This window comes from Physcomitrium patens, chromosome 6, assembly GCF_059467195.1.
Source record: "Physcomitrium patens ecotype Gransden chromosome 6, ASM5946719v1, whole genome shotgun sequence".
Classification (NCBI taxonomy): Eukaryota; Viridiplantae; Streptophyta; class Bryopsida; order Funariales; family Funariaceae; genus Physcomitrium; species Physcomitrium patens.
The window spans coordinates 9601054-9626371 of record NC_143415.1 but is presented as its reverse complement, the minus strand read 5'-3'; the positions used below and the strand labels follow the sequence as shown (position 1 = coordinate 9626371).

At 34.7% G+C, this 25318-nt stretch overlaps 4 protein-coding genes across 8 annotated transcripts; 2 read left to right on the top strand and 2 right to left on the bottom strand.

Moving 5' to 3' along the window:
* Positions 1-4708: 4708 nt before the first annotated feature.
* Positions 4709-6747, top strand: LOC112283094 (uncharacterized). Its single transcript, XM_024521403.3, has 6 exons — positions 4709-5155; positions 5542-5569; positions 5802-6029; positions 6136-6199; positions 6303-6362; positions 6501-6747. Exons 1-6 carry the CDS (start codon positions 5037-5039, stop codon positions 6554-6556), a joined length of 555 nt encoding a protein of 184 aa, XP_024377171.1. The 5' UTR covers positions 4709-5036; the 3' UTR covers positions 6557-6747.
* Positions 6748-7705: 958 nt separating this feature from the next.
* Positions 7706-8892, bottom strand: LOC112283093 (chlorophyll a-b binding protein, chloroplastic). Its single transcript, XM_024521402.3, has 2 exons — positions 8682-8892; positions 7706-8459 (listed from the first exon to the last, which is right to left on the bottom strand). The coding sequence occupies exons 1-2, from the start codon at positions 8834-8836 to the stop codon at positions 7808-7810; spliced, it is 807 nt and encodes a 268-aa protein (XP_024377170.1). The 5' UTR covers positions 8837-8892; the 3' UTR covers positions 7706-7807.
* A 1036-nt stretch (positions 8893-9928) lies between these two features.
* LOC112283092 (casein kinase II subunit beta-1) lies at positions 9929-13878 on the bottom strand. Of its 5 annotated transcripts, none has more exons than XM_024521398.3 (6): positions 13489-13878; positions 12373-12699; positions 11601-11828; positions 11141-11250; positions 10836-11001; positions 9929-10574 (listed from the first exon to the last, which is right to left on the bottom strand). In XM_024521398.3, exons 2-6 carry the CDS (start codon positions 12632-12634, stop codon positions 10438-10440), a joined length of 903 nt encoding a protein of 300 aa, XP_024377166.1. In that variant the 5' UTR covers positions 12635-12699; positions 13489-13878; the 3' UTR covers positions 9929-10437. The 5 variants fall into 5 exon arrangements, with proteins under 5 accessions (XP_024377166.1, XP_024377165.1, XP_024377167.1 ...); XM_024521397.3 differs by having other exon boundaries at positions 12373-12691; positions 13489-13876; XM_024521399.3 differs by having other exon boundaries at positions 12373-12688; positions 13489-13875.
* Positions 13879-14042: 164 nt separating this feature from the next.
* LOC112283689 (V-type proton ATPase subunit B 2-like) lies at positions 14043-20658 on the top strand. Its single transcript, XM_073534821.2, is given in 7 exon segments — positions 14043-14168; positions 14327-14398; positions 14400-14478; positions 14688-14770; positions 14916-14963; positions 15222-15275; positions 15392-20658. Coding segments are annotated over 7 exon segments (543 nt in total). The 3' UTR covers positions 15473-20658.
* Positions 20659-25318: the final 4660 nt, after the last annotated feature.

Below are 25318 nucleotides of genomic sequence, written 5' to 3'. Positions count from 1 at the left end.
ACTTTTGGAAGATAAATTCTTGATGCTTTATAAATAGAATTAATTTTTTATAAATCACTTAAAGTAATGAAATTGTTGAAGATATCTATGCAATGCTTGAGCTTCTTGCATTAGTCATTGTGATTGAAATAGTAAATATAATTTTTTAAAAAAATAAATATAGTTAATTGTTTTTCTTATACTCATGTTATGATATTATTCATTCATAACACATATTTAATAAACTAACGTAAGCATTTCTATTCAGAGATAATCAGTAAATAAAAATAAACATATATGATGTCAAAAACAAAAAGGTTGAATACAGCTTTCTTATTAGTTAGTATAGTAGTTTAGCTTTCTAGTATGTTAAAAGGCCAAATTTAAACCATCCCTGGACTTATTAATATACGTGATGTCTAAATTAGATCATGTCTACATATCATATTTAAAAGATAATTTTGATCTAATTTATATTTTTAAAATAATCTTGATGATTCTTCAAGAAAATATTATCTTCTTAATAAATTTCTATTTATTTATGATTACTTAAGTAATATATATATTTTTATATTAAATTATTTCTTTTATATATATATATATATATATATATATATATATATTATTTAATCCTTTTTTGTTATAATAATATTGATGTATATTTGATAAATTTTATGAAGTTATTTATGTCTCTATATCACTTTTTTATTATTCTAATATATTAGAATCAATTCAAATACAATATTTGTCACTAAAACAATGTTTTGTTATTTGAATTAGATTTTGGATATATATATATATATATATAATATAGAAATTTTCTTTTAAAAACATGTCTACAAACTACTACTCAAGTTTCTTTCCTATTAATTTGATATAAATACACTTTTAACATTCTTATTGTTATAATTTCATAAATGCCAATTCAGTTTATTATTATATTTTTAAGTTGATATTTTAAAAATATTTTCTATGAAGATTATTTATTCCAATTGGATTTCCATAATAAATGGGATATATATATATATATATATATATATATATATTTATTTATTTTGAGATTTATATGTTTAACATTTTGCAACTTGCACCTTGTACTAAATTATTTCTTCCAAGCTTTTATAGAACTATTAGAACGTTTTTTTTTTAAATGATATTGGTAATATATTATTTTTCACCAAATTTTTTGTCTCAAAAATCTTCAAAATATGTTAATTTTATTTTTTGGTGAAACCAATTTTCTAATAAATCAAAATATAAACTTATAAAATTTATAAGAATCTAAATTCAAAGTTAATTCTATGTTTTAAAAAATATTAAATATAATTAGTATAAATAATTTTACTATAGTAAAAAATAAATATGTTAAAGTCAACTATTGTCAAAGATATGAATCACATCCAATAAAATCCTAAATACACTTTTGGGTCACGCAAAAAAAATAGATATTTACTTAAAGATAGTAATATATTAGAACTAAAATGGCTATTATCAAAGACAACGAGACACAATTCTTGAAACAATACTAAGAACAAGAAAGGCATTGATAAGAGTAAAAAATGCTTCAGTCTTACTTCCATGTATACTATCTAACTAGGAGCTACACGGCAACATTCTATAAGATGTGTAACATATAACTAACTTGTAATGCAAGTTTCTTCCATATACACCACATGGCCAACTTATATTACAAGTTACCAACATGTGTGAGACATGTCCAACTTATCAAGTTTTTAACCTACCAATCAAATACAAACACATTTAAAATCAATTTTGAATCTATAAGCTTCTGTAAAGCTTCTCCATAAGTTATTATCAAATCTACCTTCATATATCTTCTACCTAATACTTCTTATTTAGATAAGTAAATATGTTTGTAACAATTAAAGTTAATTATTAATAGAAGATTAATGCTATTCTAAATTTGAATATGTTATTATGCTTGAATCACTATCTTACAACATATTTCATATTGCCAATTGCTTTCTACAAATTGTGATGTTACTTTAAATCATAATTTTCACCTCAAGTTAAAGTTTTGGTTCTTCTTCAAATGTTCTTTTGATTGAGACCTCATATTAGAATTCTACCTAACTGTTAATTCTTGCATTGCAAGGGCTTTGCATGGCAAGTACATTACCATATAATTATGTAGGTCTCCAGATTGTACTTAATCAATTGTATGTAATTTGTGCAAGGCAATGAAAAATCCTTTGTTCACTCCCTTCTCACAATTTTGTCAAGTATCTCTTCTATCCTTGAATTACATCACGATCGCAACCAAAACGAGCAGACAAACTCTAAAATATTAAGATTTGATCATAGTCTTAGAATTAGATGAATGTTTATTTTAAAAAATCTTGCTCAATGCCCAGTCTTGTCGCAAGTTTTCTATTGTGTCTGTTGAAGCTCTCGCCCAATTGATGTCAACGAAGGACGGTTCTGGTGATGCCGAAGTATTGTCGAGGTTATCACAGGTCGCCACCACGAAGACCCATGCCACTTCGACGTCCTCTTTCGTTGGCAACACCACCACAAAGGTCAGCTCCAACAGCAACAACCATAACGACAACATCGGCAACGGCATTGTTCGCAAGAGTCAACTAGCGTCGACCCTGTCACAAATACCATCGGCAATTACAGACAGACGTTGCATCATCAACAACTGGTGTTCCTGCCGTAATGACTGACTTCCTTTGCTGTGCCCGTGTCACCTTTCGAGGCCGAATTTGCATTTCCGGCTTTCGATGTGCTGAGAGACGATAGCGGCAATCGAGATCTCGCGCACACCCTCACCGCACACAGAAGACACCCTTCCGTCCCAGCCAATTGACCTAAAGAATGAAATCCCGGAACTGTTGGATGAAAACTTCCATAAATTGGTGACTTACCACACCCACAGTTTTTCATAAGCCCGTTCCGAGTTTCATTCATCCATCGTGATCAACAGAGCTGGTTCTGGAGTCAACTTTGTATTAAGCTTGTAACTCCAGCACGGCAATGCACTTGGAAATGACGCTTAATGCATATTATTTGACAAAAATAGATTTATTTGAATTAATATATAATACAAACGATCTTTAAAGTGGATTGAACTTAGCAATTTGACAAATAAGTTGACCCACGAGTTAGTGTTGTGAACACACAGTATATGAATTTTAAATATGCAATTGACAAATTAAAGCATTCTAATACATAGGAATTATGACACTCTATGTTTGATAAAAAAAAAAAAAAAAAAAAACATCGAATTTGATGTTGAATTGAGAAACGATGGTTGTTATTGTTACTACATTAATTTAAAAATGCATTTTCCTATTTATTGATATTGATTCTTTGAAGCAAGAATAAGTAATAAAACGTCCAAATGGTTTTAATTTAAAAAAATAATGATGCTAAAATAATATACAGCCAACATTTAAAACTGTAGCAAAAAGTTGTATATATAAATTTCAAACCTCAGAAGAAAAAAAAAAAAAAAAAAAAAAAAAAACTTTGATCATCATTGTAAAAAAATCATAAGAGAATATATATATATATATATATATACACACACATACATACACACACATTTCTAACAAAATATTTATGGTCAATGATAGTCAAAGTTTCAGATGTTTTAAACAAGCAACTTTCAAAATTCACTAACAACAAAAAACATTGAAATAAATTTAAACATATTTTAAAGCTTGAACAAATACATGAAGGACCTGAATATCAAAATACAATGATACAACTGTGAAAATGTCACTTGTAGGTTTGACTTATGGGTTGAGTTATAGATTTTATTGCATAGTGATGAAACCAAACTAAGGAAACATATTATATCTCGAAATGCAAGTTTGAACATCGTAGAACATACTTAATTTATCTCAAGTATCATGTCATAATTTACGAAAGCGATCTTTACATTTTGTTACGTTTAGGTCAGTGGTCGACACATAATTTGAAGTGATATTTTATTGTGATCAAGATACAATAATAACGGTAATAGTAAACCACACGTCATAAAAAACACACGATGGATTGAGTCAATCATCAATCTAATGGATTCCAAAATTCGCTGTCATTAAATGATGAGCTTACTTGGAACAAGTCAAAGTCAAGTCTCAATACAAGAAAATTGTGAATCTCTAATAATTGAATGATGGGTTTATATGTGTTTCTAAGGAACTTAACTGTTGCAATGTAGCAATGCATTCCTCGCAGTGTTGTGTTTACAAGGAGTACAAATGTTCGATTTTACTTAACATGGGCATCGGATGCGTTAAACACTGAACGGTGTATCGTCGCCGTTGATTCGTGGCACTGAAAGGCATATCAAGGTGTTCAGAAACTGCAGGTCACTTGTGGCGCCTACATTATCAGAAAACGGCATTTGAAATTCAAATGCTTTCCGCGCTACAACAGTCATATAAACGGCCAGCCTGTTCTCGAGTTTCTTACGGTGCTCCCCTGCGGATTTGAAAGAATTTCCAGCCGTTCCCACCACGCTCCCAGGGGGCAAGCAGACCTGGAGAAACCGGCCACGTCGGTCTCCACGTCGGCAGAATACATGCCAGATCAGATGTTTTGGGGTCCGAACAATGGGAGGACCCGCCGCTTCTTGTCGAGCTTTGGAATGCGCTCTTTGCGAGCTCCTGGCGCCTCCGTCTCGGTCTCCGCCCCTTCACCTCCCGCTCGCTGCTCTAAATCCCCCCTCCCCCTCGACCGATGGAAGCAGCTTACTCGAGATCTCTGCGCTGATCTCTACTTCAATCCACACCGGCTTTTGTTTGTTCGCAGGGCTACTCGCTTTTTTTGCGCTTCGAATCGAGATCTTCACGATCTGCGCTTCGCAACCATTCAATCTGTCTTGCCCTTGTGCTCATGCTCCACTTCTTGACTCATCCGCCATTGTTGTGCCCCAGACCTTGCCAGCGAGTGAGTGTGGAGTGTGAACGCGGATTTCGATTGGTCTGTGGTTGGTGCTGTTGGCGTGTTGCCGGAGGTAGGGACTAATAGAAGACGACCGATATTCGGGGGGGCTCTTCCTGTTTGTGAGGACTGTGGAAATCATGGCTGGTAATTTGCCTCAGGACGTGCAACAGCATAGCAGCAGCATTGTCCAGCCCGCTGCGGGGAAGTTGCCGAAGCCCGCGTCGCAGCTCGTGGACAGTCACTCTGTCTCCCGCAGGTGACTTTTGCCTGCGCAGTTAGCCTCCATTATCACCCTGAGTCTCTATGTGCTTGCTTAACCTTGGATGTTTAACGTTGTAGCTCCCTGGGTTCCATGTTTGGTAGATATCGATCGACTAGATGGTTTTCCCTTCCGCAGCACCGCTCGTAGGAAAACCAGGTGTTAGTCTTACTCAAAAATCTGTTTCGTTCCGACACGATGTCGCTGTTCATGCTGTTGATATGACCTTTATGTGCCATCCAACGCGGTGTTCAGTCAAGCACTTCCCCAAGCTCACGTACAGCAGAGTCTTAGTTGACGTACAGTTGACGTCTGTCGAATGACTTCGTTGATGCACCTCTTGATTCTGATTTAGCGAACCCTGCCTCTGCTACCTTGTGCAGGTTGCAATCTGAGTTGATGTCTCTTATGGTGAGTGAGTTCTGAGAACGCGATTCTACAAATTTTCAACTTTGATTTTGTGTGTATGAGCTGCTGTTCGAACTAAGCTGGAAACTCCTCTCGTCAGATTCGAATCTAATAGTCATCTTGGACGCCTACTTGTAGCAGCTCAGTGGAGCTTTCAGTCTCTAATGACACAATAGTCATTGTATGAGGATTGTTTGTCTCCGACATCTGAGTATGTATCGCTGTGATTGTGCAGATGAGCGGTGATCCTGGGATTTCAGCTTTCCCGGAGGGTGATAACATATTCTCGTGGATTGGCACAATCAAGGGGAGCAACGGCACTGTCTATGAAGGTTTATCTTACAAATTAACTCTTAAATTCCCTACGGATTACCCTTTCAAGCCACCTGTAGTTAAATTCGATACGCTGTGCTTCCATCCGAATGTGGACCAATTCGGTAATATCTGTCTCGACATCCTACAGGTATGTATACACCTTCCCTCACTGTAAAATGCCCTCAATCTTGGTTTAGCTGACTGGTTGGGCCTATCTGCGGTTGGTTTCTGATACATCTCCGCTTGTTTCTCAGGATAAGTGGTCCTCGGCCTATGACGTGCGAACAGTGCTTCTCTCTATACAGAGCTTGCTAGGCGGTACGTGCTGCTCCCAAGACTGTCTTAGGTCAAACTGCTTACAGTTGTTGTCAAGGATGTAGCTTTATCCGGCGCTCACTGAGAAATTTGATGACATTTACAGAGCCGAACAATGATAGTCCACTCAATAGTTATGCGGCAGCACTATGGAGCGACCAAGAAGGTGAGTAGTAAGCTGTGGGCTATTTGAAAACCATCGGAGTTGTTCTTGATATTTTTTTATTGAGGTTGTACAAGAGTGAGCTTGTATCTCAGTAGACCCACAACTTCTTGTGTATTGTTTGGGGACATTTAAATGCAGAGTACAAGAAGGTAATGCGGAAGCAATACAGAGATGCAGCTGCATTGGCGAAGTAAACGTGTCGAAGGACGGGACAGACTTAAGCCATGCTACAAGCGGAGAATTGCATTCTCGTAGATGAATAGACTAGTATCAGGTGTATGTAGGCCGTACAGTCCCCATTAAGTTGCCCTTTGCCATTTATACAAATTGTTATATGGCAATATGACTTTAGAATTTTTAATATAACCTAATCCGTTTTGCAAGATATGTACTTGTACAATCCATATCTAAATTTGTGTACACAGCATTAACATCAAATGCATTATGTGAAAAGCCGTCATCAAATATACCGTCCAGCATCGTACCTACCTATCCTCTTTTCTATCTTTGCTGTAATAGGAAGGTGCATTACTCAAAACAACCAAATTGTTGAATAATTCTTACGCAATCGGTGGGAGGAAAGATGGGAGGAGGTAGTGCGAAAACCAGGAACGCTATGATATAATTTTGATAATGGAAGAAAGTCATATACGTATTCCTCATTACAATTGACAATGTGCAGAATTTATGTTCACTATCTTTCTTCATTAAGTTGCAGATGATTCAATTGATCAGATGAGGTACAGGGAGAAGCTTTTTTCTACACTTTATTTATCATGTAGAATGTAGATAGCTTACAACTTGTATTCTGATTGTACCCAGTTATGTCGATTTGCACAGAGTTTTATCCAGTATAATGATGAGTGGTTACTTTTCATAATGGTAGAAAAGAAAAATGGACACCTATTCTCAATTAGAACTGACAATGTGCAGCAATGATCTGTACCATCTTTCTACATGGAGTAGAAGGTGCCAGCTGCTTGGATGAGATGTGGTATGTTGTTTATGCCTTTTATACATTTTTCTTCTTCCAGAATGTAAGTATCCTAGAATTAGTATTGTAGAGGATTTCATATCCGTTTCTTTGGACAGAGTTTATGTATAGAATTGAAGAATATGTTTCCCTGATGAGGATTATGGGTTTGATTGATATTGATGACTGTAGCGGTGCGGTTAGTAGTTTGCACGGTAGATTGATAAGAGTAGTTATGAGTAAAACATGCATCATAGAATGGGGATTGAAGGTACTTAAGAATTTTGTAAGTGATTTGTTACAGGCCAAAGAATAGTGCTGTTTCTCATCAAATGGAAGACCAACAAAGTGTGCAAGAACGAGTAAAGAATTGTCAGAAATCGATTTTTATTATCAGCCGAAGTAGGAGCAAGAGGATAGTGAACTGCACATTATAGTACACATTTCGACTTCATTTCGTCAAATTGAGAAGTTAGTTTCCGGGAACGAAGTTGGTGGCGTAGGCCCAGGCGTTGTTGGCAACGGGGTCGGCCAAGTGGTCGTTCAAGTTCTCCAGGGGTCCCTTTCCAGTCACGATGGCCTGGACGAAGAACCCGAACATTGAGAACATGGCCAATCGGCCGTTCTTGATCTCCTTCACCTTCAACTCAGCGAAGGTGTCGGGGTCGTCAGCCAAACCCAAGGGGTCGAAGGAGCCTCCCGGGTAGATGGGGTCAGTAACGTCACCGAGGGGTCCACCAGCAACACGGTAACCCTCGACGGCTCCCATCAGGATAACTTGGCAAGCCCAGATAGCCAAGATGCTCTGAGCGTGCACAAGGCTGGGGTTGCCCAAGTAGTCCAAACCTCCCTCGCTGAAGATCTGAGCTCCGGCCTTGAACCAAACGGCCTCACCGAACTTAACACCGCTCTTGGCCAACAACTCTGGGGTCAGACATCCCAGAGCTCCAAGCATGGCCCATCGAGCGTGGATCACCTCGAGCTCGCGGTTGCGGGCGAAGGTCTCGGGGTCGGATGAGAGTCCAGCAGTGTCCCAGCCGTAATCACCAGCGAACTCACCGTTGAGGTAGGAGGGAGTCTCGCCAGAGAAGGGGCCCAAGAATTTGGGTCGGTCAGCACCATACCTAGACATCCAATGGCGTCAACATGAGCGTTTCCTTTTTTCTGTTTTTCTGACAATGAGCGTAAGGAGTGAAACTGAAACCCAATCTACACTGTGCTGATCCTAAGAGAGTGGAGTAGTAGTCACCAATTAACTTGTGTACAAAGTTTTTCCGAAATCAGTTACGATTGTAATGCAGAGGGAGTATGTGTCAGATGACTGCAAAGGCAGAAACGGAACTCACCAGATGCTGTCGCTGCCAGAGGACTTGCTGACGGTCTTGCGCATGGTGACGCGGGCTTCGCCAGCGTTCACCTTCCTGGAGAGCTCGCTCACTGGCTTGAGCAGGGCCTGCCCAGCCAACACGGTGGAGTTCATGGCGGTGGCGGCGGTGGCCATGGCTGCAGATAGCGATTAGCAGACTAACCGACTCGCAATTAGTTGACAGGACGCTAACACAGCTTAATGGTAAGAGAGGTATGACACCAGTTTTTTATACAAGGGGTGCTGTGCTGGATTCACGAACATCGAAACGCAATCACAAGCATTGAGACGTCGACCATTGGCTGCGACTGAACGTTTGGATTTTGAGTGGATTGGCCCATCTAGAAAACGTCTATTTTAAAGAAAGTCAATCGTTTACGGCCTCGATCCACTCTCGTTTTACTTCCACAGAGATGGTTTACTGGTGGGGTAACTACACTTTCAGGGCTTCGTGGATGCTCTTCGGCTAGTTCCTCTCTTGGAACGTTTGAGAAACGATGAAAATCTGATCCAATCGTTCGCTTTCAGAGGGTAAATTATCAGGTGGGTGTAGCATTCTGATGTGGATTCCTCTTCATTCGTGTCGAGTGCATTAACTCAAATACGACTCATCAACAACTAAGCTCACTAAATGTATTGGTTAAGGTCTTTAAAATGAATATGGTACTACAATTAGGATACTTCTGAAAGATGTTTTTGGTTGCCATCCACTTGAAATTTGACAATTGTGATGGAAATGCAGGTTCTACACTGACACACATTAGGTTTTACAACGACGTGATCCAATGCTCCAAAGCACACTTATCCAACATGGATGATAAAAGTTCTACATAATGTAGGTTCTTTTGGATATCTACCTTTCCTACTCACAGTTGTGCACATCACTCTTGTAAATACGCATAGTTGTGAAACTTCACAGTAAAAGCTAACAATACAGCACCATTCATTGATAGTAGTCAACCTGTTCTAGGATAAATTGCCAGTGAAGATGTACTGACTTCATTCTGTCCTGGCCAAAGTTGATGGAAAATCCCAGACAGGCACTCATGTTCCTAGGAGGAATAAGTAGAGTGGGTCCAGGGTGTTATGGATTTGGGTAATGGGAATTACAGAGGTCCACAATCCTGAGTTACGTTCTGATTCAGGACATACTGTCTACGGTAAGACTTTGCTTCTCTTGAAGGTACTGAACATTATCTCAGACATCACAGTAGGACGATGATCAACTTCTACCCCATCAAAAATTTTAACCCATGATTAGACATATCAAATAGTACAATGTGTCTCACTTCATTTACATTGCCTGGTTCGTAAGATAATCTCAATCTAATCATAATTACCTCAATATTAGCACTAATGATGCACAGTAATCTTTAAGGTATCGTTTACAGTGACGCGAATCCCAAGGTGCTCTCTACAAGGAATTGATTCCTAACACGCCACAAAAAGAAAAGACACTACAGTCAATTTGACATCCCCAGAAAACACTAAATTCTCCTATCTAAAACAATCAAAACAAAGCGACTTCAGCCAAATCAAGCAGACGTGGAACACCTCATCCAAAATGCATCACAAGTATATTCCAGCCCGCTATTGCAAAATCTCTGCAATGTATTACGCAGTGAATATCTCTTCCACAAACTCCGGATTGGAACCAAATTTCTCTTAGGCACATACAGTGCGGTTCACTGATCGATCCGTCGCCGCAAATGCAACAAAGCGTAAACGCCGAAGGTCTACCTTGCACTCTTATGTAGTTTAAAACCAAATATTCTGGGTGTATAATTCTGAGTGGGCTTCGAAGGCTTGATGTAGGGGTAAGTCATGAGGAAAAGATGAGGGAATGTTGTGCCAAAATAAGCACCGTCAATGTCTGTACTTAATGTTAAGATAACCATCTCAACAAATCCAGATAAATAATTCTACACGACTTAAACTAGTGCCCCCCCCCTCCCCCCCCTTTCAATTTAGATACCCACGCCTAGAAAGTAATGTTTTAAATTTTTAATATTTTTTAAGCAATCTGAAACATTTCTTAACAAAAAGATCGTGACCAGATGAATTACATGACTGATCACAATAAGGCACAGAACGACAGTCAACCAAAAACAAATGTTTTAATTGAAAAGGATACTGCCCTGATATTTAGATCGAGGGTAATATATGTCTTCACACTTTGGACAATATATCTTCACAGTACTTGTTCGGGAAACGTCGGACTGACCCATTGGCAAGCAAGGTTGTCCGGAGCAGTAAACACGAGGACAGCGACCAAAGTCCACATTCTTGAATTTTTCAAGCTGCGCGCCAATGTAGGATTAAAGCAGATCACACACGAAAGAGTGATTAATTTGTCTAGGGTAACACACATAACTACTACAATTTATCAAAATGCAGGGATGCAGAATGCCAAAAAATAAATCAACATAGCTCACTTACCATTGCATTCATCCCTTTGCCGGTTAAAATATAGCGTACGTGAATCAACCCATACAACATCTCGGCAGCTGATTCTACCAATTCATTCTGCTCCTCAGTTAACATGTCATCTGCATGTGTAAAAACAGAAAATATGAATTTCTGTTCAGGAAAGGTACGTAGAGACTCACACATCAACAACTTTATCACTGCGAGTAAGCTGCATCGAACAATCCTGACTATTCCACCTGAACGATAGCTGCAGACTTTAATATGCTAATATACATGCAGTAAGGGTTGCGCCGGTAGAATCTGGAAATACAATGTATGGAAGATGTATGCTGGTCCCGTTATGATATTAACCGAAGATGGATTTACAGCACAGCGGACGACCTCGCACTCAAAAGAATAAACATATGCAGAACTCGTGACTCCTTAAGTAAAAATCCATACGCATGTTGGATGGCAGTGCAAAACTTACCACTAGGGGATTCCACATCCAAGATCAAGTCAAGTGCATAATCGTAGTAGGGAACTTGGCTGCTCAGGCCACTTAGGTTAAAATCATCCTGTATGTACTCATCATCAACCTCGCAGAAAAACTCATTGCCCCTCAAGCTGCAGAACCAGGAGATCCAAGAAGTATCCTCCCCGTCTGACGCACTCACATCAGAATCCTCGCTTTCTGATTCTGAGTCTTCTGCTGCGACTACAACAACAATTCGCATCCAATCAGAAGTGGACAAACGAGACGACTGCACATTTACGATGTTGAGAGAAGCATAACGTTGTGGACCAATAAAGTGGGCAAGAGAAATGTCAGAATATATAGTTAAGGCATACAGCCTGATGAGGCCAAATACAATCTGCCAGGAAGTATTGGCCAACCATATCTCTCAACGCAGAAGGGACACAGAGCGCTATAAATGGAATACACTCCTCTGCTTCTCTTTAAGAGAGAGAGGGAGTGAGTGAGAGCAATAACCTTTAGGTTTCTTAACCCATTACTAAAACCCAAACCATAGGGCGGACATTTTTAAGAATGTTCAATGGGTCATGAAGTGAAAGAAAGGAAGACCTGTGTCATCTGCAGGGTCTTCAGTCCGAACTTATCAGCGGAACGACGCGGAGACCAAAAGTGCAAATTCCAAAGAATAAAACAAGGGAGAGAATTGCAGATGGATCATTCTAATACATACGAGCAGCCAAGACTGGTAATTGTTCTAGTGGTAGTCTGCATAAGAGAAACTCACCATCCTCTGGATACTTCGCCTTCTCCATGGTGGGTCTCGTCTCATGTCCAGCGTTCCGACGAGATTGAGTCGTAGCGGCGGGAGCAGCTATTCGATCCTTTTCCCTGCCGATTCCTCCTCTTGAGGTGGAAGGAGAGGATTTATCAATACCATCCTCTAATCGCTTCTTGTTGTCAGTCACGTCTCGATATAATTGCTGTTCGTTTCTCACATTCCCACCTCTAGCCTCTGATGGTAGAGATGAGCTCCGTTCTTTGTACATATTCACTTCTCGCAGAAGGTGTAAGAAAATGCTTCTTAAACCTCCACAAGAAGACTGCTGCACCTCTAGAAGCCAAAAAGATGTCAGACAACTGCAGCTTTACTCGCTCCACTTACTTGTGCGCACAGGTGCAGCAGATCATTGCCATTAAGGCAAAAACAGCATCTATCGATCAATGTCAGAGACATAGAAGGGAACACAACTGCAGATTCATCAACATCGAACTGTGACGGAATTGCAGAACTCCGTCCAGACAAAAACAAGCAAAAAAACCCGTTCAATTCACTTCGTCCCTAGTAAATTGCTCCTCAGTATGGATCTCAACTCCGCTACACCTCCCTTCCCTTACCGCTTAGACCTGCAAAAGCCCACTACACCAACCTGCTGCTATTCCCCCCTCGCAGTATCCCAAAATCGTTTACACCCCACCCTTCAGCATTCTCACCTTCCCTCAACCCTAACTCAAAGCTTCTCAACGCTCCTCAAACCTACCCTACAAATGTCTCACCACATCCGATTCAATCCTTCTTAACCTCAAGAACTAACAACAACAACAACAACCCTAAAATGCACCTATCAACCACCCCCTCACAAAACCAACTCAAAAAAATTATCAATTCAAAACAGTGTCCACCCAATTTTCCGTAGCGCAACAAAGAGAAGATGAACACTAAAATAAAATAAAAATAAAAACAAAAAACAAAAAAAATCCAATTAGTTCTCTCCTCTACTTTTGAGTTTTAGAAAAAATAAGCTCCCCGTCTAATTACATACCCTACACACTAAACCCCACCCAAAAAACTACCCACCCTCAACAACCAAGTCAAAACCAAAACCCTAAAAAGCATTCCCACCTCGAGATCGAGATGGATGGCCAGGTCCCGAAGCCTTCCTTCCTTCGTCCTTCCTTCCTTCCTTCCTTCCCCACGAGAGGTAAGTGTTAATGTGAGAGTGAGAGAGATTCTTTAGGAAATGAGCTCAAGGAAGAAAATGGCCCTTGTGCCAATATGAGGCTGTGAGAGAGAGAGAGAGAGAGAGGAGGAAGAGAAGAGGAGTTGCAGCGGCACCCAGCAGAGCCGCTTGCAAAAGGAAAGGGAAGGAAAGGAAAATGGAATGAAGGGGAGGGAAGTAGAGAGGGAAGTAGAAAAAAAGAGAGAAACAGAGAAAGAGTGAGTGAGTGAGTGAGTGAGTGAGTGAGAGAGAGCGAGAGCAGAGAGACAGAGAGAGCGAGAGAGATGTGGAGCGCACAGAGCCCAGGCAGGGCTGGCCAGGGCCCAGCATAGATACCCCTCACCCGGCCTGGCATGGCACTGCTCTCTGCCCGCTGTGTTCGATTGTGCCACGGGGAGTAATCCCGGCCGTCTGTGAGGACCACTGATCTAACAGAGGTCGAGGTCCGAGCTGGCATATGGGATCAAGGGAACGAGTCGTCGTTCCCCGTCGGTACTTCGTCGCCGCCGTCGTGTCGGCGACGGAATTCCTTTTTTCGGTTGGAATGAAGTTTGTTCGTTCGCTGGGTCCTACCGACGGTATTGTGCTCAATTTTGGTGTTGCAAGGTGATTCAGGGTGTTGAGTGGGTTGGCATTGTGCGAGTGTGGTTTAGTAGATACTAAATGGATATGTTTATTAAACAAGACTCAACTATGAGAATATAAATTTTTGATAAAGATAAGGTTTAGTAATGCAAACAGGTTTCTGCAGCTCGTGAAGAAGTACCTGGGCGTCGTGGATATCCTGGTTACATGTACACAGGTCTTGCCACTTATTTACGAACGTGCCGGGCGAATTGAGGGCCGCAAAGGGTCTATCACTCAGATTCCCATTCTAACTATGCCTAACGATGGTTAGTTGAATCCTCAATTTCTCACTGATTTCTCATATTAGTGGACTTAGTGATGGAGAACTACGCTAATTTGATGCTTTGTTTCTGTCCTTGCTTGACCTTCTACAGGCCTTAATTTGTTACTTTGAATTATGATTTTTTTTTTTTTTTTTTTTTTTTTTTTTTTCTCTTTAGGTTACTGAGTTTCGTCTCTGTCGTACGTTCTGCAGATATTACCCATCCTATTCCTGATCTCATAGATTACATTACAGAAGGTCAAATTTCCGTGGATCGGCAGTTACAAAATAGACAGGTATTGGTTCTAACTTCGAACCAGGCTTATAAGTGCTCATATTTTTGCATCCAGTTTCATCATAGGAGATAATTCTTCCCATTTAATCGTTAGTGATGGAAGATTGTAAACCTGTAGTTGATCTAATGTAATGATCATGATGCAGATCTACCCACCTATCAATTTGCTGCCATCTCTGTCGCGATTGATGAAGGTGCGATCTTATATTATATCCTTGCGTTTGTTATTACCAACGTTTTCTTTTTCTTCAGTATAATTATTCGTGCCCAGTACATGTTTCAAGTTACAGAGTGAACCTTATGCTATACACAATGGCGTCTTTGTGTTTTTGTACGACCTACTTTTTTATCTACTCGTTGTTGGATTTGTGTCAACATAGACAATAGCACGTTCCAGCCGAGAATTCAGCTATCGCATTGCTTATGCTGATGAAGTTAGTTTGCTCTTGCAGAGTGCTATAGGACAGGAGATGACTCGAGAGGATCATTCCGAAGTGTCCAATCAGGTGCATACTACATACTCAAGCTCCTCATCATTTGATGCTCTCTATTACCCTGTAGAACTTAGTTTACTGAGTCAGATCTGTCTGCTTGATTATGACTTCAAATTGTTACTTGACAGTTGTATCTGGAGTTCCTTGACAAGTTCGAGCGGAAGTTTGTCGCCCAAGGTGCTTATGTTGGAAGGCCCCACAGCATCTAGAGCCCGGGAGGAGCAAAGGAACCCAGGCAGGCCTCGATCGATCAAGGCTGAGAGTAGAGCACATTCCAGGGCTCCAGGAAGGAAACAAGGGAACGGAACAAGAGTTCATCGCCACGGAGACGACGATTCGAGGGCACTGGTACTACCGATGCCGTTGTGTGACTTCTCGTCGCGGCAGTGGAATGGGAGCATTTCTAGGATTTTGTTAGAGTGGGGCGGGGAGGTGTGAGGTGGATTGCGCTGGGAGGGGAGGTCGAGGAACGCAAGCAATTTCGGAAGCGTAGGGTTTTGACTCCTCGCTTTGAGGTGAGTGCGTCGCGCTCTTCAGTGCGGTTGTGTGAAGTTAACGTGCAGGCATTTGATTTTTATCATGTAGGTTCGAGGTTTTGGTGGCTTCTAATTGAAGCGGATGCCGAAGTTTAGATTTTCTCCTGGTATCGTTGCTGCAATGGACGTCCTCGGCCAAAATCTGTGACCCTAAGGACATGATTAGAGGTTTATTACTGCGAACGGTAGCTTAGAGTGCAGTCTCACATTGTCGTGTTTGAATCCGGACAAATTGGGAACTAGTGTTGTGGTGGGCAATTTTTTGGAGGTGCAAGTAGGAGCCATTGAATTCTAGAGCCATGGATTTTGAGTCATTTAGAAGCTCCAACATACATGATTCTAGTGGTAGTACGAGCATTCTGGTTAGATTGGCATTGAATGCATACACTACACAAGTTGAATATTGTAATTCAAATGTCGAGAATTCTTCTACAAGCTTAGTGCTTTGTGCTAATGTGAACGTCATTAGTTGTTGTCAAGAGCCTAGATAGAACAATGTATGAGTGTCAAATACAGATTAGCCATCCATTGTGAATAGGTTCATTGTTGGAGGGCGTTGGATATTTTCAATCAGTCTATTGGATCTAGGAATTTGGGAGTGGAATTTCTGAAGGTAGGAGCTAATTGATGTTAGCTTCTAGGAAAGGAAAGATTATAATCATCAAAGTAGGAACTAAGAGGAATTTGTGGCAACAAATTAAGTAACGAGCATGATAAGGCCTGGGGAGTTTGGATCACATAACTTAGGAGGAGCGGTTGTGAGAGCTCAATTGTCAGATTGTCGTCAATGTTTTGTTTCACTGAAGCCGCATGAGTAGTGGTTCCAACAAGCTAAAGGTCGTGGAAATGCAAGCATTGAGGTGTTTGGAGCGGCTGCCGGAGTGAAAGGAGGCCCTCAAGCAAATAGGATGTGGTATGTAGATTGTAAGCGTTAAATAAGTGGAGCATCAAAGTCAAAAAAAGAGAGACAAAGTAGATTTATGAGTTTGTAGGAATGAGTTGATACAATGATCTAATTTGTGATTTTTTTTTTTTTTTTTTTGAATATTTAAGAAATTATTATGATTTTTGTGAAGAAGTTATTAAGATTATCAGAAACGATTATCAGATTTTTGTTTAAGGGCAAATATTTTTAGTATTTGTAAAATTCGTTAATGTTTGTTAGGGATGTTTGTTAGGATTTGGATGTGGATTTAGGATGTTTGTTTGTTTTAAGATTGGTTAGGGTTTATTTTGACATAAGCTTTGCTATTGTAGGATTTGCGTATCATTTGTATATGGTTTAATGGTTACTAGAGATTATTTAGGATTTGTTTGAAAATAGGATTTATTACTTTAAGATTGTGAAGGTTGAATGAAATAGAGAGAGGATAGTATTGAGTGGAGATATAATAATTGGAAGAATAGATTAGGATGTGGATTTAATAATGATGTAATAATTTCATGTAATATTAGGATTGCATGGCATTAGTTTAGTATATTGAGCATGTTTATGACTTATTAATTTATTTCTTTACTTATGTTTGAAAGTATATATTTATATATTGAATTTTTTAGATAGTGGCTATTAAAGATGTAGATTAAAATATTTGTTAAACTTAAGTTAGAATTGAGAGTAGAATTGTAATATTAATAAGGTTTATATTATTGTTATAGATTAGAGTAGCTATTTTGATATATATGTAATGATTGAATATTAGGTTTAAGATTTTTTAAGGCTAAAGATGTATTGTTAGAGTGATACATGTATTGCATAGGACAGAAGATGATATGCTTGGTGTAGCAATTTAGATAGGAGAATATAAAATATATTAATGAGAAAAACAAATCTTATGTACAATTTTGAATGTGTGTCAACAAGTTGAATATTGAAAAATTTGTAGGCAAGTCAACATGGCATATCTTTTGGAATTGAACAAGAAATATTTTTTGGTATTAAGATCCGTATTATGTGTATAAGAAGAAAGATATCTAATTAGTATAAAATAATCTAATAATTATTTACAAGATATTGATAAAATATCAAATATAGAAGATATTAGTGGAAATATTTGGAGAGAATATCAAGCCTATATTATAGCATTGATGGTTTTATTGAGGAAAGAAGACATATTGAACAAAAATTATGTACAATCTTATACAAGAATATCAAACACGTTAAGAAGGTGTATGACTATTTGATGACTTGTAGCAAAGATGGATTGGAGTATGAAGAATTATTGAAGGAGTTATTAATTATATTAAATAAGACTTATTTATTGATAAAGAATTGTAGAAAAAAAAAATGGTGTAAAGCAACAATGATTCAATTGAAGAACAAAGAGAGATTTAGAGAACTACTTTTGGATTTGAAGTGTTGTTATGAAGTATCAACTACTTTCGTTTTGAAGCACTTTGATAAAATAATTATAGAAAAAATATTTGATAATTTTGGTATTGCAATCAATGATGAAATAGAAGGTGATGAAAGACATTTATATAAAAGATTGATTTTTTCAAATGAAGAAATAAAATTTGAAAAATATGAATTGGCAAAGCATCTATTGCAAAGATTGATAGACTTGCATTACATAGAAGATGGAGAATTGGATGATTTGAAACTATCTTCACATATTAAAAGTGTTGATTTCATAAAACTCATAGGTGAAGGATCCTATAGAGAAATGCATAAATCAAAGTGGTTTGAACTTTTGTATGCAACCAAAAAGATGAAAAATGTGCATATAAATTTTTTTATAAAAGAAGCAATCATGTTAGCAAGTCTAAGCCATCTCGATTTAATATCATATTATTTTGTAATAAAAAGTATTTTAAATGAAAATAGTAGATATTCTTCATCTAAAATGAAGAATAATCATGTATATTTAGGGATGGAATTTATGCAAACAAATCTAAAGAATATGTTAGAAACAAATAGAGAAGTATTTTTTTATTATTATTATTAATATCATGTATCACATTGCAAAAGGGATGTGTTGCTTGCATAACATGTATATTCCAAATTGTGATTTGAAGCATGACAACATTTTGGTGAATGTTGTGGAAAAAAAAAAGAGATAAATAAAATTATTTGACATGCTATTATAAAAGTGATTGATTTTGGGATATTTAAGATTGAAATTGATAGCAATCCAAAAGCAATAGAGAATAATTATATTTATGGCAATTAAGCTTACACGGCCCTTGAGGTATTGAAGAATAAATATAAAATAATGACATTATGTCCTTTTGATGTAGATGTATTTTTATTTGCAATGGTATATTATAAGATTTTTTCTAAAAGTAATCCATTTGATGATTGTAGGAAGGATGATATATTGAAAAGAATAAGAAAAGGTGAGAGATCAAAATTACCTTCAAATTGCAATGAATTGATGGAACTTATCAAAGAGTATTAGAACTTAAATCCACTGCATTGATCCAAGTTTGTAAAAGTTTGTGAAAGATTGAGAGACTTGAAGAAGAAGATTATGAGTGGAATTATTGTGGCAAAAATACCATACTATGGTGCATCAAAGGATAAATGTCATGAGAATATAGAATCACAATACAAATTCAATAGAGTGCCAATTCTAGAACCATTTCTATTAAATAATGTAAGAATGTATTGAAGAGATTTGATTAATTAGAATTTTTATTTTTTCACAAACTTACATGATGTGATCATGGTTAGACATCTTAATATGAATGTTAGTTTGAAGATTTAGATTAGAATATAGTATGTACTTTATGTGTTATAATTTTATTCTTTGTGTTGATGCTTAGATTAATTTCTTATTGTAAGTTGACATAGTTGAAGAGGAAGTGCATGGTAGAAAGCAATGTTTATTCCAAATATCAAAATTATGTGCAACCAAAGTCATGGCATTGTGTCTTGTTGGAATGAGTAGAATATGTAAGACCACAATAGCAAAGATGACATTGAATAATATAAAGAACGTATATAATGCTTCATGCTTTATTGAGTGTGATAAAAGTAGTAGTGATTGTTACAAAAGGTCTTGCCATATCTTAGAAAAATTTTAAATCAAAGAAAAACCAAAGAATTTGAAAGAAGCACAAAGAAAGTTGAAATCATTTTTGACCAAAAAAAAGTCATGATAAACTTTGACAATGTCATAAATCAAAGTCAAATTGAAGATGTGTCCATTGATGATTTATTTGCTATAAGTGAAAATACATTAATTGTAAAAACTTGACATTAAGAAGTTATGGAGTATTGTAGTATTGAAATTTGTAAAATAAGTGTTAAAGAACTTGATGAAGAAACAAGTTTGAGATTGGTTATCACTCATTATTGTAGATATGAAGATAAATTGTTAGATGAACTTATTGAAGTTGGAAAAAAGATTGTGAAAGCATGCAATAGCCTATCATTGAGTTTGAAAGTTACAAGTGCATATTTTAGAGAAAAAACAAAGGTTGAGAGGTTGGGAGCAATAGAGATGAAAAGAATGGTGATTGTAAGATTTGGAATATATTGAGAGTAAGTTTTGATAACTTGAGAGTTGAAGAGAAGAAAATGTTTTAAAACATATGTTTTTTTTTTTAGCTATGATTTGTATCAACAAGGCATATTGAAAGAAAGAGCATTGCAAATATTGTCCAACATTGAAGAAAAGATAATAGAAGATGATATGGAATATATATAAAATATATTAGTTAACCAATCATTAATAAAAATAGACAAAGATGGAATCATAAGAATGTATGATCAACTACGAAATATGGGTAGAAAGATTGTTGAAACAAAAATAGAATATAAACACATACAAATGTCGAATATGAATGAAGAGGCATAGGATGGAATTAGTGAGAAGATAATGGACTTGACCATCATCTAAATGGCATATATAGAACTATTAATAATAAAAAAGAATGAATATTTAAAGATTAAAGATGTGATATCATTATATCATTTAGATATTATTGTATATTAAAAGTGCATATTGATGCAAAGTTGTTTGTTGATTTTTTTAAATTTATATTATCATGAAATTTTTGTATGTATATAATTAACTTATAATACAAAGAATCTAATTTTGTAGCATATTTGAATCATATGATATCATAGTTAAAAAAAAATTATTGCAACAATATAAAAGATAAGAAATTAAGTGAAATGAGAAGTACATGTTTTTCATTACTTCAATTATTAATCTATAATGATGGTGATTTTACATCAAATGATAACTTGAGAAGATTAGGTACATTTTTGAAGTTAACAAGACATTCAATCAACTTAAGATATTTTAAATTAAACTTATCTTATAGGTATAATTTGAAAAAAGAAATATTAGACAAAGCATGAGACATCCTAAATGAAAAATGATGGTTAGAAGAAATTCAAGACCTTAAATATCTTACAGTTGAAGAATTATATTTCTATACAAGAATTTTTATAATCATTCTTTAGAATGGATAGATTATTAGAACTTAATTTAAAAAGATGTTTGGAATTGATTATATTATCAAATAAATTGAAATATTTGATGTCATTAAAAAAATTAATTTGAATGATTGTTGATAATTTATTCAAATTGCCAAGATCTATAAAGAGTTTTATTTCTTTGCAAGATCTTAGTGTACATAATTCCTATAAGTTAACATTATTGCTGAATGAATTGAGCAACATCACATCTTTGACTATCTTTGATATAAGTTGATGCTTAAGCTTGACATTATTGCCAAATAAATTGGATAACTTTATATCTTTGACTACTTTTAGTATAAGTGGATGCTTAAGTTTAATATCATTATCAAATGAATTGGGTAATTTCACATCTTTAACTACCTTTGATATTAGTAGATGCTCAAGCTTAACATCATTGCTAAATGAATTGGGTAACTTCATATCTTTGACTACATTTGATATAAGTAAATACTCAAGCTTGACATCGTTACCAAAAGAATTAGACAACTTTACCTCTTTGACTACCTTTGGTATAAATAACTACTTAAGATCAGTATCATTATCAAATAAATTAAGTAAACTTACATCTTTGACTACCTTTGATATAAGTAGGTATTTAAGCTTAATATCATTGCCAAATGAATTTAGAAATCTTACATCTTTCACTATCTTAAATATCATTTGGTACTCAAGTTTGACATCATTGCTAGATGAATTAGGCAATTTCACATCTTTAACTAACTTTGATATAAGTAGGTGCTCAAGGTTGATATCATTGCCAAATGAATTACGCAACTTCATATCTTTGACTACCTTTGGTATTAATAAATGTTTAAGCTTGACATCATTTCTAAAAGAATTAAGCAAGCTCACATATTTGACTACCTTAAATATGAATTTATGTTCAAGCTTAATATCATTGCCTAAGAAATTAAAGAATCTCACATCTTTAACTACCTTTGATATAAGTGAGTGTTCAAGCTTCACATCATTACTAAATAAAATAGACAACCTCATACCTTAAACTATCTTTGATAAAAGTGAGTGTTCAAGCTTGATATCATTGCCAAATGAAATAAGCAACCTCATATCTTTGACTACTTTTATATGAAGTGGTGCTTAAGCTTGACATCATTTTCAAAGAAATTAAATAATTTAATATCACTGACTACCTTTGCCAAATAAATTAGAAAACTCTATATCTTTTTTTAAAATTTAGAGATTAATAATTGTTTAAGTTTGACATCATTGCCAAATAAATTAGATAATTTCACATCTTTGATATTATTTTTGAATTTTTTTCTCTATATAACTACAATTATATATATATATTATTTTAGATTTTATTAAAATAATCTTTTTCAAAATATTTTTATGCATGTATAAATTTTTTTTTTTGGCTTTTTTCTTTAATAGAGTCATTATGAGTGGTTTAATACTATAAATCCAAAATATAACTAACGTGTATTTTCTCATTAAAGAAAAAATAATGAAAAAATATCATATTATAAAACTTTCAAAAAAATAAGTTGGCTATTACTTAAGATTAAATGTGTTAATTAAAAAATATGTCAATTTTAACTTTAAAATTTTATTTTTTAATATAAAAGAAAAAATATATTTTTTAGTTTATTATAATTAAAAGAATACAATAGAAAGTAATATACATATGATCTAGATATAAAGATGTACACGTAAAAAAATATGTGGAGTAAGATATCTTTCACCTTTCATATTCATTATTTTTAAGTAATAGGTACAATGTAGAATGCTTTGTAATTGGTGCTTATAAGATTGTATCTTGATAATTTTATATTTATGCAATTGGTCTTCTTAAGATGTTTATCAACAATTGGTTGATTTTAGATTGCTATTATCAATTTCTAAAAACCATCAATTTTACCTTCTATAACAAGATATACAATTTTTTTTTTTTCATTTCTTAAGTTCAATAATTCTACCAACTATACAATCCTAGCTACCACATTAGTGTTTTTTACTTTAGTTATAATAGACCTTTAATCAGTATTAATTTAATATAATTAAAGTATTTTGATAATAATCATTTATATATTATATATCATTTTTTATTTATTTATTCATTTATATGAGAATTATACTATGATATTTAAAATTCTTCATTAGAATTAAGAATAGAAAAATCTCTTGTAATATAAAAAAAGACTAATAAAATGTAGAAGTAGATACAAGTTAAAATAAAGATTGAATTGTATGAGTCTAGGATAGAATTTTAACTTTATAAACTATGATGAAATAAGACAAAATTTATTTAATAAATAAATTAGTACTCATAAATTAGCTAATATCAAATAATATCATGTTTACTTTGAGATTGATTGAAAAAAAAAAACTATAAATTAAACCATTAAAAAATCAAATTTAAAATACTATTTGATTATATTAGGATAAAATCTAAAATAAAAATGAAAATAAAAATAGTTTATTAAAATACACAAACATATTTAAAAAGTCTATAAGATGGATATTAAAAAAATTATTTATAAAAAAAATTTCAAAATTATATACATTCTTTGAGCACTTTTACATTTAAAGCAACTATAAAATTCTTTTAATAAGTTCGAAAGTACTTTTGACCTAAAATGTGATACTGTTAGAATAAATATATAGACACAACTTTTTTTAATCTAAATTTTTTTTTATCAAGATTTTTTTTTTTAATATCATCTATACTTCTTAAAATATTTTTAACATGGATAAGATAAATCTAGTAATATATTAAAGAAATGGTATTAAAATACAATTTGATAGTAAATTTTATTCAAAAAATTTTATTTAAGAAATATTTTAATAATTATAATTTTATATTATTTATTTGGAAAAAATCCTTAAAATAATATATTTATTATTTTAAACCTTTATATAGTAGAAGGTTTTATAATTCAAATAAAATGAATATAGATGTTATATCAACCTTAGATGTTTATTTAGAATAAAAAAATAATTTTTAATAAGTTAAATAAGACATATTTCTTTTTTGAAAGTTTTTTTTTTATTATTATCTGATATTTTAGATAACACCAATATTTATTAGATTTTTATCTTTGAAAATTTATTCTTACAAAAGAAGAAAAAATTAAAAATTAAAGATGTAAATATAATGGAATTTATAAATAAATAAAATATTATGATTTTTTTAAATCAAAAGATTTTCATCTTTAAATTATAAATAAATAATGTTTAATTGGCTTAATATTTTTTTATTAACTTGATTTAAGCATATGGCATTAGTTGGATTTAAGAGGTAGTATGCATCATTACTATTAATACAATTTTCTTGGCAAAATAATTTTTCATATTTAGCAAGAAGAAAAAGAGGCACTCATTTAACAATGTAGCACAAATGTGATGCATACATTGAGATTATTAGATAAAGATAAAGAATAGAAACCAAACAACATAGAGATAGAGGAATAAAGTTATCAGCATTCTAAGGAGTAATCAAAGCATGTAATACATCCAAGCAAAAAACTCTAGAACATCTAAGACACAACTCAAAGTCCACAGCTCCAACTTACTGTTTACAAATTTTAATATTAAAAACTTGAACGGATACATGTAATGCAATAATAGACATCGTCTCTATAATCTTATCTCTTGATTTTAGAATTTGGATGGACAGCTATCACAAAAAAGAGTTGCAGATATTGGGTAAGGAATTTCAAAGAGACAACAACAACAACAACAACAAAAGTGAGGCTGCACATGAAGAAGTGGCAAACTATGCAATTGTGTATTTTCAAAATAATATAAATTGTGCCTATTTATATGAAGATTCAGATACATATACAAAATGCCTAATATGCAATCAATTATTGGGATTTTTTTAAAAATATATATATATGCAAATATGCATTAAAAATTGAAGATAAAAATTATTGCATACATTGCGTCATTGCCAAAGCTATTAGTAAATTTTACAAAAAATAACCACTCCCTTAATGCCCAATAAAACATTCTAATAAGTTTTAAAAACCTCATTCTTTACCTAGAAAACACCTCCAAAAGTAAGAAAGAATAAAATATTAATGCATTTAAGGATAGAATGTAAGCTTGTAACAAGGATA

Coding starts and splice junctions, on each gene's coding strand:
- LOC112283094 (XM_024521403.3), top strand. CDS start 5,037: ATGGCTGGTAATTTGCCTCAGGACGTGCAACAGCATAGCAGCAGCATT. Junction 5,156..5,541: donor AGTCACTCTGTCTCCCGCAG/GTGACTTTTGCC, acceptor TACCTTGTGCAG/GTTGCAATCTGAGTTGATGT. Junction 6,363..6,500: donor ACTATGGAGCGACCAAGAAG/GTGAGTAGTAAG, acceptor ATTTAAATGCAG/AGTACAAGAAGGTAATGCGG.
- LOC112283093 (XM_024521402.3), bottom strand. CDS start 8,836: ATGGCCACCGCCGCCACCGCCATGAACTCCACCGTGTTGGCTGGGCAG. Junction 8,460..8,681: donor TCTGGCAGCGACAGCATCTG/GTGAGTTCCGTT, acceptor TTGGATGTCTAG/GTATGGTGCTGACCGACCCA.
- LOC112283092 (XM_024521398.3), bottom strand. CDS start 12,634: ATGTACAAAGAACGGAGCTCATCTCTACCATCAGAGGCTAGAGGTGGG. Junction 11,251..11,600: donor GGATGTGGAATCCCCTAGTG/GTAAGTTTTGCA, acceptor TTACACATGCAG/ATGACATGTTAACTGAGGAG. Junction 10,575..10,835: donor TCGATCTAAATATCAGGGCA/GTATCCTTTTCA, acceptor CATTAAGTACAG/ACATTGACGGTGCTTATTTT.